Below are 17,902 nucleotides of genomic sequence, written 5' to 3'. Positions count from 1 at the left end.
GACGAAGAAGCTTGGAGTTGCACACCCGGTGCTGGTGAAGGTTGGTGAGGCTGATGGTTTCCTTCATGTGCTGGGAGCAGGTCCAGAGTGAGCTGCGGCTGGTCTGGCCAGAACCTAGGACTAAAGAGTTTTTGAGGGAAGGGGATTCGTTCATCCATCTGTATCAGTGACACAGGATCTTGTGCTTAATAAGTTCATAATAAGTAGTTTATGATTACAATACTCCTTTGAAAGTTGTTGGAAGTTGAGAAGGAAAGTTAAAGCTAAAGTTTTATTCTTTTCAAAATAGTCTGTGCAATATTTTATAATAAATATGTTTAGTCTTTTTGTTGAGTTGAAGAAGGAAACAAAATCACGAAGGTGGGATTTTGACAACTGAAAGCTTGAATTCTCTACAGGTTAAATTTTGGCATGGATTTTACTTTATGGGGAAATAAAAAGTTTTTATAACTTTTGCTGTGAAAGTTAACTTGTCAGTGTAAGTGGTACTGCATATTGAGTCTACCCATTTTTAACAATTTTATGTTTAACCATAATCCAATCCAATATAGCTGAGTTAAACGTTTCTCTTTAATTAGAGGACATAAGAGCAAAAATCAAGAAAGAAAACATTTCCATATTTACATCTAAGGGTTCCCCCGACATCGAGGATAAAGTGAATGTATCATTAGTAATTTGCACAGAATACCATTTAAAAATCTTTGTCATCTCAGTTCTTACTGTGGGATTTTTGAATGGTCTTCTGTGGAGTAAAAAGAAAAGCCTATAAACATATTTTAAAAATAATGCATTTAGCTATAATAAGCATTCAGTTCGTTGAGAGAAGGCAGTCAGTTAATATATTTTTTGGCCATTTCAAATAATGCACATACATAGTAGGTCTTCAGTATATTTTGATCTCATGAGTAAACGAGAATAATTTGTTTTTAGGGTCCTGATGAAGAAGCGATTGTGGATCTTGGCAAAACCAGCTCAACTGTGAACACCAAGTTTGAAAAAGAAGAACTAGAAAGTAAGTTTGTAACTTATGATGCTTAGTAGGGTAAATAATGTTTGATAGTGTTCTTCAAGTTTTACGTACTATTTGTTGAAACACTTTTTATTGTTGTGAAATAACATTGAGAAGAGCGCTCAACACTTTTCTGAGTATAGTTTAAAGAATAATAGTGTAGCAAACATTTTTGTAACCACCACCCGTGTCTAGAAATGGAACATTTCCCTCTTTATTGAAAGTATTGGCATAAAATAGAGTTTAGAATGCTTTTCAAACTTCAGTTATGGTTACCATTACTTAACTTGGAAAACTGAAAGGCACAGTTACAAAATTAGTAAATTCTTTGTGTTTTTTATTTCTAGCAGGCTGGATAATTTGTAAGATAAGCATACTAGAGTGCCAGACTAATAAGCTACAGTTATCATTAGTTGTCATCTAAATGTTCATTTTATAGGTCTGTTACATCATCCTTTTAAAATGCTGCAATAAACTCAGCATAGAATTATGGAGCAAATAAATTATTTGTCTATCTTTCTTCCTTAAGTGGGAAGAAGTTCTAACAAATGGTTTATTTTTTTCTTTTTATTTTGAAATAATTTTAGATTTACAGAATATTGCAAAGATAGTACAAAATGTTCCTGTATACACTTTACCCAGTTTCTTCTAATGTTAACATTTTATGTAGCTATCATATATTTGTGAAAATGAAGAAATTAACATTGGTTAATTACTAATTTAATTAGAATTTGATTAATTACTAGTTTACTATTAACTAAACCATAGATTTTATTCAGAATTCCTCAGTTTTTCTACTATTGGCCTTTTTTGTATTCCAGGATTCAGATGATCCAGTTCAGGATCTGAAAGTACATTTAGTGTCCTGTCTCCTTAGCCTCTTCTAATCTACACCAATTTCTCATTCTTTCTTTGTCTTTCGTGACTTTGACACTTTTGGATAGTAGTGGTTAGATATTTTGTACAGTGTTTCTCAGTTTTGGTCTGTCTGATGTCATCACTTGAATGGCCTGAGATTATGGATATTTGGGAAGCATACTACAGAAGTAACATGGCTTTCTCAGTGCATCCTATCTTGTACGTATAATATCAACGTGACTTACTATTGATGATGTTAACCTTGAACACTTTGTTAGGGTGGTATATTCATGGCAAATGTTTTGATAGACTTTTTGATAGACTGCATCCTTAAGTTAAAATCGTCTGTGAGAGCTAGTACCATATTGGACTACTAATCTGTTGCTTTCAAGACGGAGACACAAATAAGAGTTCTCCTCACTTATATTCTGAGATTTTTTTTTTTAAACTGACTTTAAAAATTGACTTTAAAAGTCTAGGCTTAACTAGGGCTTCTACAAAGAACCTAAGTTATCTAGAAGCTTATGGTTAGATCTTATGATTTACAGGAGCGAGGGAGGTTAAAATTTTTAGCAGTAATTTTACTAATTCAAGAGTCCAGTAATACATTTATTCTATTACTTACCATTTAAAGTCAACCCTCAAATATATGTGACCTGGAATATGAAGGGAGAGGTGCTTGCCCATGCTCCTTGACTTCCCGTGGTTACTCCAGAGCTCTTAGGTCTGCATACTTTGTACATATCTAAGTTTTAGTATCAAGTTTGAGGGAGAGATTGAATTTATCTCAGAGAGTTTGAGTGAATAGGCCTTTGATGGATTAAAGATAAAAGAAAGAGGAAAGAAAAAATTATAACAGAGGACACTGAAGGCAACAATAAAAGCAGAAAAACAATAAGGCCCAAGCTCCTAATCTTTGGATTCTAGTGTATTCTTATTTATCTAGTCTTTCTAAACTGCAAACTCATACAATTTATTTTTATCTTATTGTACCGGGGCTTGTTGTGCCAAGGCTCATTAGTACTAATTGGAGTAACAACTTTGTAATTCCCAGTGCACAATTATGGGAATTTGACTCTTTAATTTCCACTTTTCTTGGTGTTCAGAAGGAAATAGTTTTACTGAAAGAAAATTGTAGAATCACTGAATTTTGTTATAGTTTTTAAAAAATTTTTAATTGAGATAATTTACATAACATAAAATTCACCATTTTAAAGTGTATAATTCATTTTTTTTTTTAGTATATTCACTGTGTTGGGCAGCCATCACCACTCTGTAATTCCCGAAACATTTCTATCATCCCCAAAAGAAACCCTGTATAATTAGTTTTTAAATTTGAAATTTTTTTCCAATAATTGAAATTTAATTTTTGTAGATATTCATTGAATACTTACCATGTGCTAGGCAGAGTGCTGAGTACTGGGAGATATTTAAACAGATAATTTTAGTTCAGTGTGTTTCCACAAGTCTAGCCCTCTTTTAATTTAAAAAGGTGATTATTTACTTTATTGACATTAATATATTGCCAGCTGAAGCAAGATGTCAGAGTGTTACCTTTTTCAGCCTTAGCTGAGAACATGAGTATCAGACAACGCTAGTTTTTTTGCTGCTCTCTTCATGTCTACAAATGACTGCAAAATAGTCATGAGTATTGATTTGGGGTTTAATGGGTAAATTTTAATAAGTCAGCAACTTTGCAAATATGGACCCCACGAAAATGAGGCTCAACTGTACTTTCAAATCTCATCTAAGGGTGAAGATCCTGAGTTTCTTGAAGTATTTATTTTCTGAACATCTTATGGAATTTGTTAGGAAAAGAATGTGACTAGCTGTTCATATTTCAGCATATCATTTTTTATTTTGTACATAAGGACAAAAAGCAACTTTATGCCAGATGAATTTTGCGTAGATGCAAATTAGTTGACCTTATGGTCCATGTCCTTCTTAACTCAGCTTAGATAGGAACCTCGCTTAAACTGTTTAAGAAATCAAGTCCGTGCCTCTCAGTATTTGCCATAATGCTGCTAGCTCTCTAGTTCCCTGATTCAGTTTCATTTAGTGGGCAAAAGCGGAGACTGCCTTTCATAACTGTTTTGTTGTTAGAATACAAAGTCAGGATAATGCAATATCAGCAGTAGCTTTTTCTAGTCTAAAAGCATATAATAACTTTATTGCTTTTTTTAATCCAATCTGACAGTTTCTACATTTTATTTGGATGATTTATATTTAATGTAGCCTTTAGTAATTTGGAACTTGCTGTTTTGAGGTTTTCAAAACTCTAAAAAATTAGTAAGTAAGTATTTGCAAATGATTTCAGGTGGACCAAACTCCTCTTCCTCAAAATATCATTTTCAGATATACAAATTAATGCTTACACGTATAAGTAACTTCTATATCTAGTGTAATTTTTTTTTTTTTTTTTTTTCCGAGATAGAGTCTCACTGTGTTGCCTGGGCTAGAGTGCCTGCCATGGTGTCAACCTAGCTCACAGTAACCTCAAACTCCTGGGTTCTAGCCATCCTCCTGCCTCAGCCTCCCTAGCAGCAGGGACTATAGGCAAACATCACCACACGTAGCTAATTTTTTTCCCCTTATTTTTAGTAGAGACGGAGTCTTGCTCTTACTCAGGCTGACCTCAAATGATCCTCCCGCCTTGGCCTCCCAGAGTGGTAGGATTACAGGCGTGAGCCTGCCATACTTAGTGTAATTATCAGTCAATGGTATTAGCCCTTGGCATAACATTCTGTGTAGTGCTTTTTAAAATAAGAAGAGTTGCTACTATTGTTAATTATATGAACTTATATATAATTCTTTGTTATCTGAGTAAACTTTGGTGTACTTTTTGTATTGTCACTGTTTTCCCTGTTTGGAAAACCAGTAATATGTTTCCAAACCTTTCAATAGGTCATCGAGCTGTATACATTGGTGTTCATGTCCCATTTAGTAAAGAGAGTCGTCGGCGTCATAGGCATCGTGGGCACAAACATCACCACCGGAGAAGAAAAGATAAAGAATCAGATAAAGAAGATGGACGAGAATCTCCTTCTTATGGTAAGGGAAAACAGTAGTTCTCCATTAGCAGTTTAAACTTCTTTCCTGGAAAGTGTCTCATTTTTTAATTAAATCTTTCCTTTTAAAAATTGTATGTGCACGTGTGGTAATTTGGATACATTGGGGACTGTCAGGTGAAGTAAGTTTCTTTTTTGTAAGAAAAATATTTAGTGTATAGGTTAAGTTGTTCTTGGTATAAGTGAAAAGAATAAGGGGCTTTGTTTTCTTCATATATTCCAGCCTTGGAATTGTAGAAGTTGAGCCTTGTCACTTAAGGTCAAATTTAGTAGGGTTCTATTTTCTTTTCTGTACCATGCATTTTATTACTAATGTATGCAATGAATAGATGTTGGGAATCCTAAGACTCTTGTAAGGAATTGGTGTTTTTTTTTTCCTTTTTACACTACATTTTTTGGCCAGAAGATTTTAACCACTAGGCTGGATTACTTGGTTTTCTGTGCAAAAGAGAGTGCTCTGATTTGATAGTACTGTCTGTATAGACGTACAGGGTTTTTTTTTGTTGTTGTTGTTATTGAAAGCAGAGAAGTATTGAAGTGCCAGTAGAAGTCAGAAAGAAAAAAGTCACATAGTAGAGGAAAGAGAATGTTATCTGATAATAAGCATTGATAACAGTGATTTAAGTGGCCCTGAGAGTGGGAAAGGAGAGAGCCAAAAAAAAAAAAAGGGCTGTGCAGCCTGAGAAGGAGTCTTAGACTTAGACATTACACTTAGTTAGCATATAGAACATCATTAGTTTAAGGCCACTTGTACACTATGGGTCTTGGGGTAATGTTTTCTACCAAAGAAGGCTATGTGAGCTACACCCCTGTGGGTTGTGTATTATACTAGAGGAAAGTTTTTGTTAAAAGGCAAGGAAAGAAAAAATTACTCTGTGTAATACATTTACAGCGTGAACATAAGAAAGAAAATACTGATAGCCTCGTAAAATATAAAGTGCCAATTTTGTGCTAAACATTCCCTTGTCAGGCCTTGACACAGGGTCTTTTATCTAATCATCTCAGGTTTTTTTTTTTTTTTGTTTTGTAAAGATACGATCTCGCTCTGTTACCTGTGCTAGATTGCAGTAGTGTCATCATAGCTCACTACAAGCCTCAACCTCCCAGGCTCAAGCGATCCTCCTGCGTCAGCCTGCCACGATTTCTGCCTAGTTTTTCTATTATTTGTAGAGATGGGGTTTTGCTGTGTTGCTCAGCCTGATCTTGAATTCCTGGTCTCAAGCAATCCTTCTGCCTTCGCCTCCCAAAGTGCTAGGACTATAAGCGTGAGCCACCATAGCTGGCCCATCTCAGCATTTCTAAAAGATAGGTATTATTATATTTGTTTTATAGATTAGGAAACTTGAGCTCTGAGAGGCTAAATGATGGGAATCTCTTAAGAACCTCTACTAAGAGACACTGATTGGCCTATTAAATTATTAAGTGGTCATGTAGCCAACAAAGTTCATGTACATAGCAAAGAGAAAATGAACAATGAATTTAGAAAGGATCGCTAGTGAACTTTTTGGGATGATATTAAGTAACTTTGATGTATTTTGCTATTTTGTATGTTGCACTCATCTAGTTTAGGATATCCTAGGTTCTTCTGTGATTGGATTGTTATGCTTCTCTAATTCATACTATATAAAGAGGCACACAATATTTTTGTGGATAGAAATGTTGTTTATTAAACTATGTATTATCACCTAGGTAGGTGATGTGCTGTTTTAAGCCAGGATGTGTGATTAGATGTCTAAGTATAGTGGTTTGAAAAATAAATTATGATGAAGAAAATATTTGACTTATTAATAGAATAACTATCCCTAGAAAAAATTTATGTCCCTGAATGGATTTATTTTGGTTTTAATTACCAATTTATATCCTAGAAAGTGCTATGTATGAGATCTCTTTCCTCTCCTTGCACTAAAAAGAGATTACACAGGATGTTTGCGTCTAGACATTATGGAATAAGAGGGATTAAATTTTCCCTCCATTATATTTTTTAATTGATTTTTATTTTTTGGTTATTTTCCCACTGCTTCTTCTCCCCTCCCCCCAAGCTTTATTGAGGTATAATTAACAAGTACAAATTATATTTATTAATATTTAAGGTGTACAGCATGATGATATGATGTATGTATACATTGTGAAATGATTACCACAATCAAGTTAATTAACACATCCATCACCTTACATAATTGCCATTTTGTATGTGTGAGAACACTTAAGTTCTACTTTTTAGCAAATTTCAAGTGTAAGATACAGTATTATTAACTTTAGTTATCATGTTGTACATTTAGATCCCCAGAACTTATTCATCTTATAACTGAAAGTTTATAACTACCCTGCCATTTCAAATAGCTAGAAAACTGGATAAAATATACGAAACAATAGTTTTCAGGCATTGGACAAAAGGCAACACAAGTCTTTGATTTCTCAGAGAGGAGAAGCAAGTGAGATAAATCCTTTGATTGCCTGAGCTTTCTAGAGACTGTTTTTAGGCCACAGCACAGGGAGGGGAACCCAAAGAGAGCCTCGCAGACACTCAGAGCTGAGGAGGTACAGATCGGAATTTGGGAAGGCCAGAGCAGCTAGAATTTGAGGGGTGGAGTACTAGAGGTTAGAGAGCTACACAAATTTCCAAAGATCTGAAGAAGGATCCTTTTGAGTTTTTGGCTGAGTCCTGGTATGGGCACGTAAGAGGAAGCTACCTGGGCTTGTGAAATAACTACCAGAAAGTATAATACTTCACATAAGACTAGGAATAGTATGTGTTCCCATCAGTCATGGTGGAAAGACTTTGGCATATAAAGGGCATTGGGTAGAGTTCTCAGAAGGGTATTGCCTTAGTATTGAGTCTAAATTAGTTTTACATTAAAGACTACAGTGAATCTGCTCTAAAAATTCTTAAAAGCAGGACTTAAAAGATTTAAATTGATTACATGTAACTACACACCAGAACAAATGAACAAAAGACAATAAGGATATAGAAGAACTGAAAAACATTACCAACCAGATTTATATTTACATTTATAGAACACTCCAATCAAAGGACTGCAGAATATACATTCTTTACAAGTGCAAATGAACATTTACCAAGATAAATCATAGTCTAGACCATAAAACAAATCTTAGTAAGTTTAAAAGGAGTGAAAGCATGCTCTCTGGTCACAAAGACAGTTAAATTAGAAATGTATCAGGAAAAATCCCCAGGTATTTGGAAATTAAAGAAGAAACTTCTCAATAATCATGGGTTAAAGAAGCAGTCAACAGAAATTAGAAAATTTGAACTCATTGAAAATGAAAACAGAACAGGCAGGTAACTGAGATAGACTCTTCCAAAGCGAGGACACAGTTCTGATATGCACAGCTTTTATTTAGCATGGTACTGTGCAAAATGAGGACTGTCTACATATTGAAATTTGTTAGATGTAGCTAAAGCAGTGCTTAGAGGAAAATTTAAAGCATTTAATCCTTATATTAGAACAGAAGAAAGATTGAAAACCAGTGATTTAAGCTTCTAACTTAAGAAAATAAAGGGAAAAAAAAAGCAAATTAAACTCAAAGTAAGGAGAAGAAAGGAAACAAAATCAAAACAGAAATGAATTTAAAAAAATCAGAAAAACAATTGTAAAAATCATTCAGACCGAAATACCGTTCTTTGAAAAGATCATTAAAATTGATGTCTATGGCCAGATGGATAAACTCCACAAATTACTAGTATTAGATATTTTCAGTACAGATCCTACAGACATTAAAAGGCTAATAAGGGAATATTATGAATGGCTTTATGCCAACAAAATTGATAACTTAGATGAAATGGGCAAAGCCCTTTGTAAACTACCAAGCAGAAATGTATTAAATAGAATTTGTAGTCTAAAACATTCTCACGATGAAAATTTACTCTCAGATGATGTCAGGGATGAATTCAAACAAACGTCTAAGGAAGAAATAGAAAATTTAATAACGAACTTAAAATTTAATTTGAACTGAAAATTTAATAATGAACTTCCCAATTCATTTTATGAATTTTGTATTACCCTGATACTAAAACTAGACAGAGATGTTATAGGCAAATAAAACTACAGAAAAATATTCTTGTGACTATAGATTCAAAAATCCTTAACAAAATACAGATTTTATCCAGCAATACTTAAAAGGGATAATACAGCGTGACAGTGGTAGGCTGAATAACGGCTCCCAAGGTGTTCATGTCCTAATCTCTTGAACCTGTGAATGTTACCTTATATGGCAAAAAGGACTTTGCAGATGTGATTAGGTTAATGATTTTGAAATGGGGATATTATCCTGGATTACGTAGATAGAGCTGATATAATCACAGGGATCCTTAGTAAAAGTAAGGAAGATCAGACTGGAAATAAATGTGACAAAAGAGACAAGCGGCCACAGTGAAGTGAGGACTGGGTTGTGATCCCAGGAAAGGAGACAGCCTTCAGAAGCTAGAAAAGGGCATGAATCTTCTAGAGCCATCAGAAGGAACCAGCCCTGCCAGCACCACGATTTTAGCCCTGTAAGACTCATTTTGGACTTCTGGTGTCTAGAACTATAAGAGAATAAATTTGTGGCCGGGCGCGGTGGCTCACGCCTGTAATCCTAGCACTCTGGGAGGCCGAGGCGGGTGGATCGCTCAAGGTCAGGAGTTCGAGACCAGCCTGAGCAAGAGTGAGACCCCGTCTCTACTAAAAATAGAAAGAAATTATATGGACAACTAAAATATATATACAAAAAAAAAAAAAAAAATTAGCCAGGCATGGTGGCACATGCCTGTAGTCCCAGCTACTCGGGAGGCTGAGGCAGTAGAATCGCTTAAGCCCAGGAGTTTGAGGTTGCTGTGAGCTAGGCTGACGCCACGGCACTCACTCTAGCCTGGGCAACAGAGTGAGACTCTGTCTCAAAAAAAAAAAAAAAAAAAAGAGAATAAATTTGTGTTGTTTAAGCCACCAAATTTATGGTAATTTGTTACAATAAAAATAGTAAACTGATAACCAAGTGGGAATGTAAGGTTGGTTTAAAATTTAAACAGTATCAATGTAAATGAATACCCACATTAACAGCATAAAGGAGAAAAGCAATAAAATTATCTAAATAGGTAAAAAAAAAAAAAAAAAGCCTTTAACAAAATTCAACCCTCATTCATGATAAAACTCTTGACAAACTCTAGGAATGGAAGGAAACTTCCTCAACCTGATAAAGGGCCTCTACAAAAACCCCCCTACAGTCAAGTTTGCATTTAATGATGAAAGACTGAATGCTTTCTTTCTAAGATTTGGAAAAAGGCAAAGATGTCTTCTCTTACCAGTTTCATGCAGCATGTACTGGAGCACCTAGCCAGTGTAATAAGACAAGAAAGAAATTAAAGGCATACAGATTGCAATGAAAAAGGAAAATTGTCTTTATTTACAGATGGATGATCGTATAGGTACCAAATCCTAAGCAGTCTTCAAAACTACAGAGAACTAAGTTTAACAAGGTCCTAGGACATAAAATCAATTATATTTCTGGATAGTAGCAATGAATAATGAGAAATTGGAATTAAAGACATCATTTATGGTAACACCAAAAATATTATTTAGGGATCAATCTGACAAAAGGCATGTAAGACCTAAATGTTGGAAAGTTCAAAACATTAGGAAGTTCAATCATAATATGTTTTTGTTTGTCCTGCATAGGTCTCAGGATATTCCTTCAATATGAAGGCTCCTGCATATACATACTAGAAAAATTTCAGATTATATTTTTCTCATGCTTCTCCCCCTATTCTTTATTATTTTCCTCTTTCTGGAGTTCTTTCTGATTGACCTTCTCTATATCTCTTAACCTTTTATGTTTTCTACCTTCTTACCTGTTGTTTCTGCATTATCTGTAGTTTCCTCAGATCTCACTTGTCTTTGATAATACCCTCTAATCTACTTTTTAACCTGTTCTAATATTCCTGTTTGTTGTATCCACAAGTGCCGGGAGGATTGTTTACTTCAGGTGTAAATTTTGAGTGTGAAATCATCTCTCTGTATTCACTAGAGCTTGATTTTGTTTTTAATTGTTGCTTGTGGTTGGTTGTTTGTTTATACGAGGGCCCTAGGACTTTTGACTGTCCTGGACTAGTATTTATGCTGATTTCCCTGTTTGGGGATCCTGTACCACACAAGTAGTTTAATTTCAGATGCCATGAATGGGTTGTTTCTTGAAGTGACTTGTCCTACCTCTCAAATACCAGCTGACAGTTTTGTTTTTTCATGATAGTAGGAAAAGTCAGTTTCTGTATACTTAACAGCTTTGAGTTTTCTCATCATTTTTTGGAATTTAGAGATTCTCTTTTTTTCAAAACTTGGAGATTTTCTTTTTTTCACTCCTGAGCTTAGCTTATATTTTAAATATTCTGTTTTGTCTAACATTTCCATATGTTTTTGGTGAGGAAAATGTGCTGCCTTTCAGCACAGTGTTCTGTGTTTTGAGATGTTACTTATTTTTATTTGTTTTAGATCAGTTAGTTATAAACTTAGTTTGACTTGTTTATTTTTAATATAATTTTTCTTTTTTCTCTGTAGAGTTACTCTTTCTGTGACTTATTTTTCCCTGGATGGATGGTTCTTGTTTCCTTTCAGAATTATAGTATTTTTATAATAATTAAAAGTTTTAATGAAATATATTTGTTTATGGAGGTAACAAAAAGCATTCTATTTTCAAAACTGTGAATGAATTGAGGACAATTTTGAGTATATTTAAATTTTTATTTTGTAAAGATACACCATCCCAGAGGGTTCAGTTTATCCTTGGTACTGAAGATGATGATGAAGAACATATTCCCCACGATCTCTTCACGGAAATGGATGAACTATGTTATAGAGATGGAGAAGAATATGAATGGAAAGAAACTGCCAGGTAATACTGCTGAGTCTCATTTTTCAATTGGTTTTACTTGATTTCTTTTTGTAATGAGAATATTAAATTGAAATTATGAGATATATCTGGTACTTTAAGCCAGTAAGCAGAGAATTTCCTTGTCAATGTGTGGAAATTCTATCTTTACTATTTCTCTTTATTCTCAAATTTTTTCTTTCAGTAATCGTATACTTTAATATAACATAAAAGGGATTATGTTATTGTAGATTTTAATGAGTCTTTAGTTAAACAAATTTGAAAATAAAAATCTTATGTATTATGTGTTTAAAAGGGGAGTAGAGGTAGAAACTACCTGAAATTCTATAGTTTTCTTTAAGGCCTATTATTATAATGGCTAGAATAGAAAGAGGAACTTGTGACTGCAGATATTGCAGACAGTTTTCCCAGTTTGTGAAAAGGTGTTTATAACCAAATTTTGTTTTGGTGGTAGTTTTCTTTTTAAAAGAACAAGTTTATGTTTATCACATTAAGCTAAACAAATGTAATCTTCACTACTTATAAAATATCTTTATATCTTATACATACAGATGGCTGAAATTTGAAGAGGATGTTGAAGATGGCGGTGACCGATGGAGCAAACCTTACGTGGCAACTCTTTCTTTGCACAGTCTTTTTGAACTAAGGAGTTGCATCCTAAATGGAACAGTCATGCTGGATATGAGAGCAAGCACTCTAGATGAAATAGCAGGTTATAGTAAACTGACTTTTTAAAATATTTAAGATGTTCTAAAATTAGAGATAATTAAAGAAAGTGGAATTTAGACATTCATTTAACAACTGTATGTTGAGCTTCTCTTCAATGCAGGGCAGTCTGAGGAATAGGTATGTAAATAAAGGAGACTTTTGATCTTTGATAAGGTTTGGACACTAGAAGGTTAAATGAAACAGACATAACAGTAGTATCAAGAAGAGTATGAGTGGTGCCATAAGCAAATATGGAGTCTGTTCTCTGAAAATTCAGAGAAAATAGTTTCTGTTTCTTTGTTTTTTGGACCAGGTATCTGGGGAAGATCCACAGAGAAAATTAATTGTACAACTTATTCATAGAACAGGGGTGGAAAACCTTTTCATGTTGGAAGGCTGCATTAATTTAGCTGTAATCAAATAAGGCCACATTCAAGAAACTTCAATTAGATATACTTAAAAATGTACATGATTTTGTAACATCTAACTACTAAGTACTTAGTAATTTCAAAAAATGAAAACTATTTGTTAAAGTTAACTAACCTTTTAATGACTTTGTTGTGTCAGCTTTTTGTTGGAAAGCATTTGAATATTTGATTGCAACACGGAGGTCCACAGTTTCAGTCGATCCTCCAGATGGGTATCAGTCATTTGTGACCTTAAGGGTGTCTTGATTTGGGTTAGGTAGGAGAATGTAGATCCACAGCGATAAGTGGTTGAAAAGCAAGGAAGCATTTTTTGGGCATGTTTCTGAAGGTGTGAATATTCTACTGCATTTTTCCATATTTCAGTTGGATCGTTCTGAGCATTGATGACTTTAAAATGTCATCTACTGAGAACTCAATCAATTCCATCTATAGTTCTTTAGGTGCCTTGGTGATATCAACTAGGTAAGGCTGAAATGCTAATTTGAGTGTGATGTCATGATTCTCAAAGTTAGTGAACCTTTTACTGTATTCTTCAATTAGTAGGTCTATAACAGCTACATATTCTTAATTGATTTGCATATATCATCCTGCTCGTCAGCGACTTTTGCTAACTGGGGAAAATGTTCATCCAAAATTTCCTTTTGGGCCGGGCGCAGTGGCTCACGCCTGTAATCCTAGCACTCTGGGAGGCCAAGGCGGGTGGATCGCTTGAGGTTAGGAGTTCAAGATCAGCCTCAGCAAGAGCGAGACCCTGTCTCTACTAAAAATAGAAAGAAATTATCTGGCCAACTGAAATATATATATATATATATATATATATATATATATATAGCTGGGCATGGTGGCGCATGCCTGTAGTCCCAGCTACTCGGGAGGCTGAGGCAGGAGGATTGCTTGAGCCCAGGAGTTTGAGGTTGCTGTGAGCTAGGCTGACGCCATGGCACTCACTCTAGCCTGGCAACAGAGCAAGACTGTGTCTCAAAAAAAAAAAAAAAAAAAAAAAAAAGATTTTCTTTTGAACAATTGTTTTGAAAAAAGATAGTTTTTTTCTGAAATGCTCTGATTTTTTTTTTTTTTTTGGCTCAGATCATGTATGGACTTAGTTTTACCTTGCAAAGAAATATTCAAGTCATTTTAATTAGACATGATATCACACAGAAATGATGCATTTCTATAGAAATCTTCTCTCAATAATTCACATTGTTGATTTAGTTCTTCATAAAATTTAACTGTCTGTTCTCGCAGAGATAAAATTTTGGGTAACCCTTGTCCCTGCAGTAGCCAACACACTTTGGAATGATAGGGCAAATCCATACTGAATACCTCATTGTTCAACTTTAACATGTTACTAAACTGAGGATGCTGTCTGTGTTGCCTTTGCATGAATATAGTTAACAGCACTTACAACTTGTTGCAAAGCGTCATTTAAAATAGTAGCTTTAGCACAGAGATTTTGCTGATGCAGGATACAGTGAAAAGAAATGAGAGCATCTGGATCTGTTAATACTTTTTTTGTCTGTGCAATAAACCCTTCATGTTTTCTTGTCATGGAAGGTGCACTGTCTGTACGTACACTCACTAAATTTACCCAATTCGGTCCAACTTCATGACATTTATCTTGAAAGTTGTTGAAGATATCTATTTTCTGTGTTCTGTTCGTAAGAGTGCCCAAGGCAAGGAACTCTTTGTAGCAAAGAAAATCTTCTGCTGTGACCTGAATGAGGTATAAAACCCCCACCAAGTCAGTAGAATCAGTTGATTCATCCAATGCAATTAAGTAATATATATTTTCCTTTTGAAGTATTGCATGAAATTGTTCTGTTAAGTCAGAGGCTAATTCATGTTGCCACTCAGTTATGGTTCTCCTTGTAAGAGGCAGTTGTTTGTACTTTGAAACGTTATTGGGGTCTAAGCATCCTACAACTTCAATAGTGCATTCTTTTACAATTTCTACATCACTGAATGGCTTCCCTTTTTCTCCTGAGTACATAAGCTAATTTATAAGTTGCTTCAGTGGCATTATTTTCAGCTCTTACTGCAAAGAATTGTCTTTGCTTTTGCTTTTGTTCTTTTAATTTCTGCAATACAACCTTTTGCGCTTCTCTCTCTAACTTAAAATATTTGTGGTCTTTAGGAGTATTATAATACTTATGAGCATTGTAGTATCACAAAGCAAGCATATCATCTTGTTTTTAGCAGAAATAAGACAATATTGCAATTCTCAATCTTCATTAGAAAATCTGTTTTCTTCTTTTAGCATTCTGTTGGTCTCCTTTGACATGGTGAGCTGTTAAGCAGACAGAATTAAAAAATACTGTTGAGCTGTGCAACTATTCACAAATTCCACTTCAAACAGAAACATAGTGCACCATTGTCAAAAGCTGATAATAGACTGGCATACTCGACCCCCATAAACTCTTGCCAACCAGCCTCGTATGGTAGTGGCACCAGTCAGATGGGGGAACTAAATCATGAGCACTAAATCATGAGTGTAGCAGCCGTCAATTTAGCCCTTATGGCTTACTAATGTTCTAATTGTGCCGGTGAATCTGGGAGGATTATTTCTTTGAAACTTATTTTATTCTTTGGTATTTTAAGTGCATTCATTTTAAAAATAAAAATATAAAAGATGAACAAAAATGTGTTAATAAAAATAAAAGGATTTGTTCTGTAGAATTTGGATTCAGTCAAAAGACCACACTTAAGGGCCTAGAAGGCCACATGTAGCCTTTAGGCTTCAGGTTCCCCGCCCCTGATAGAATTTGAACATATGGGAACAAGGAGCAGGTGGTACAAAAAAAAAAGAAAGTATTTTAAGGAGGATAAAGAGCAGGAAGAAAAGTCTAGAGAAGTATAGGCAGGTATGCATCACAGGAAAGTCAGTTTCGAGTATACAGATTTCCTCAATAGTTGTAGAAGATGTGTTGGGAAAACAGGCTAGAGATTTGTTGTGACTTACCTTGAATTATTGGGTTAAGAAATTGGATCTTATTTAGTAGGCATTTTGGCAGTCTTGGTGGTTCTTAAGTTGGAGGGAAAGTATTATCTGAGCTCATTTTTAGGAAGATCATTCTGGCAACAGAATGTAGGATGGCTTTGGAGTAGGAAGAAGCTAGAAGCAAGTAGACCAGCTATTCTCTTGGAATAGTCTAAGCAAGACGTGATGATAGATACAATAATGAATGACAGATATAATAATGAAAATGAAGGAGAGATTTGAAGGATAATGTGAAGGTAGAAAATGGGAAAAGGCATCTATGACATAGCTTTTTGGCCACTAACTAAAATTGCTCAAAACCAAAATCAAGTTCAGTGATTGTGACTATCACTGTACATTGCTCTGATGGAAAAACAAAAAATCTGTAGTATTTGATCTTCAAGAGAACCATGAACTTATTAGAACATCTCAGGCTAGAAATCCTTCAATTTTACCTGATTGTTAGATTTGACTGTGTGCTGCAGATATTTAAATTGTCAGAGTTCTTACCTTCTATGAATCACTGAAAAATTGAGTTAGGGTTGGGAATAGTGAATTTGTGGGTCTTACTTTGGCTTTGCAATTACCGTGTAATGTAGTATAGTAACTTTTAGTAAATGTATAGTCCAGTGTTCACTTATTTGGTAAACTGTAGTTGTTGTATTAATGTTATAGTTTACCGGTTAGGTTGATCAGTCGATTTTTTTTTATAGAGTAATCTTATTATAGTTTTTGAAAATTTGACTCTATTCTCTCAAGTTAGTACCACTGTTTTTAAGATATACATATTTTATAAATTAAAAATAGTCTACCCACTGCAATAATGTATAAAATAGCATTGCCATCAATCTCCCCATTCCCCACGCTTTCCTCAAAACCTGATTTATTCCCCCTCCTAGAACTTACTACCTCATGATATTTAATCTATTTATTTGCTCATTGGTTTGTCTACCTCTGGAAGAAAGCAGAAACTTGCTGTGTTTTGTTAACGGTTGTATTCCTAACACATAGCAGTCACTCCGTAAATAGTTAATGATGAAATGAGTGGGTCCAGCTATTCATTTACTGGAACAATTTTTGGGGAAAATATGAGGTGAGGCACTAAAATACTTTCACATCTCAGAAAGCCAATATTATTGAATATTTAGTTTAATAGAATTTATTGCATCCATATAGGAAAGCACTTTCAACCTTAGGATGACTATCCCTGTAAGTAATAGTAAGCTCTTTATAAGTATTTATATTTATTAAAATAAAGGTCTCTTTAATTTTTTCTTTTTTGTTAGATGGATAATGTTCATATTTACCTTGGTGCATTGATCACTTACTATTAAAAGAGAGTAAAAATACTCCCTAGAGCTGTATAAGATTATAATTTTTGTTAAGCGGTTTCACTTACAGTTTATTCCTATATTATAGTTATCTAAGTATTTAATAACAATAACTTATTTTTTTCCTTTGAATAGATATGGTATTAGACAACATGATAGCCTCGGGCCAACTAGATGAGTCCATACGAGAGAATGTCAGAGAAGCTCTTCTGAAGAGACATCATCATCAGAATGAAAAAAGATTCACCAGTCGGATTCCCCTTGTTCGATCTTTTGCAGATATAGGCAAGAAACATTCTGACCCTCACTTGCTTGAAAGGAATGGTGAGATAAGTTGTGGCATCCAGTTTTTGCTAACACTTCTTCTATAACAGCATTCCAGTATGTTACAATTAACATTTGGGAATATTTAAACACTATCACTATGCCTAACCCTTTATTACTTCTCCTTCCTGCTTTTTTGTTTCTATTCAAGGTTTCTTGTTATGTAACTGATTAATGAAGCATAAATTATGATCTATAATTTCAGTTTAATCATTTTAATTATACATCTTGGATGTTAACTTTTACATTGGATTTTTCTTGTCTCTTGAATATACTTTACTGGGTATAAACAGGTGTTTTTGGATTGGTTTGCTGATTTCACT

At 34.3% G+C, this 17,902-nt stretch overlaps 1 protein-coding gene across 12 annotated transcripts in view; it reads left to right on the top strand.

Moving 5' to 3' along the window:
• Positions 1 to 17,902, top strand: part of SLC4A7 (solute carrier family 4 member 7) — a 112,349-nt gene that overhangs the window by 36,922 nt on the left and 57,525 nt on the right. For 8 of the 12 annotated variants that reach the window (XM_069473336.1, XM_069473334.1, XM_069473332.1 and 5 more), the window contains exons 2-6: positions 931 to 1,012; positions 4,772 to 4,918; positions 11,676 to 11,814; positions 12,363 to 12,523; positions 17,391 to 17,579. In XM_069473336.1, coding sequence (XP_069329437.1) covers positions 931 to 1,012; positions 4,772 to 4,918; positions 11,676 to 11,814; positions 12,363 to 12,523; positions 17,391 to 17,579 — 718 coding nt within the window. The remainder of the gene's footprint in view (positions 1 to 930; positions 1,013 to 4,771; positions 4,919 to 11,675; positions 11,815 to 12,362; positions 12,524 to 17,390; positions 17,580 to 17,902) is intronic. The other 4 variants (XM_069473330.1, XM_069473329.1, XM_069473327.1 and 1 more) reach the window with 1 other exon arrangement.

The sequence above is a fragment of the Eulemur rufifrons genome, chromosome 7 (assembly GCF_041146395.1).
Source record: "Eulemur rufifrons isolate Redbay chromosome 7, OSU_ERuf_1, whole genome shotgun sequence".
Classification (NCBI taxonomy): Eukaryota; Metazoa; Chordata; class Mammalia; order Primates; family Lemuridae; genus Eulemur; species Eulemur rufifrons.
This window is presented reverse-complemented; position numbering and strand designations above follow the sequence as displayed.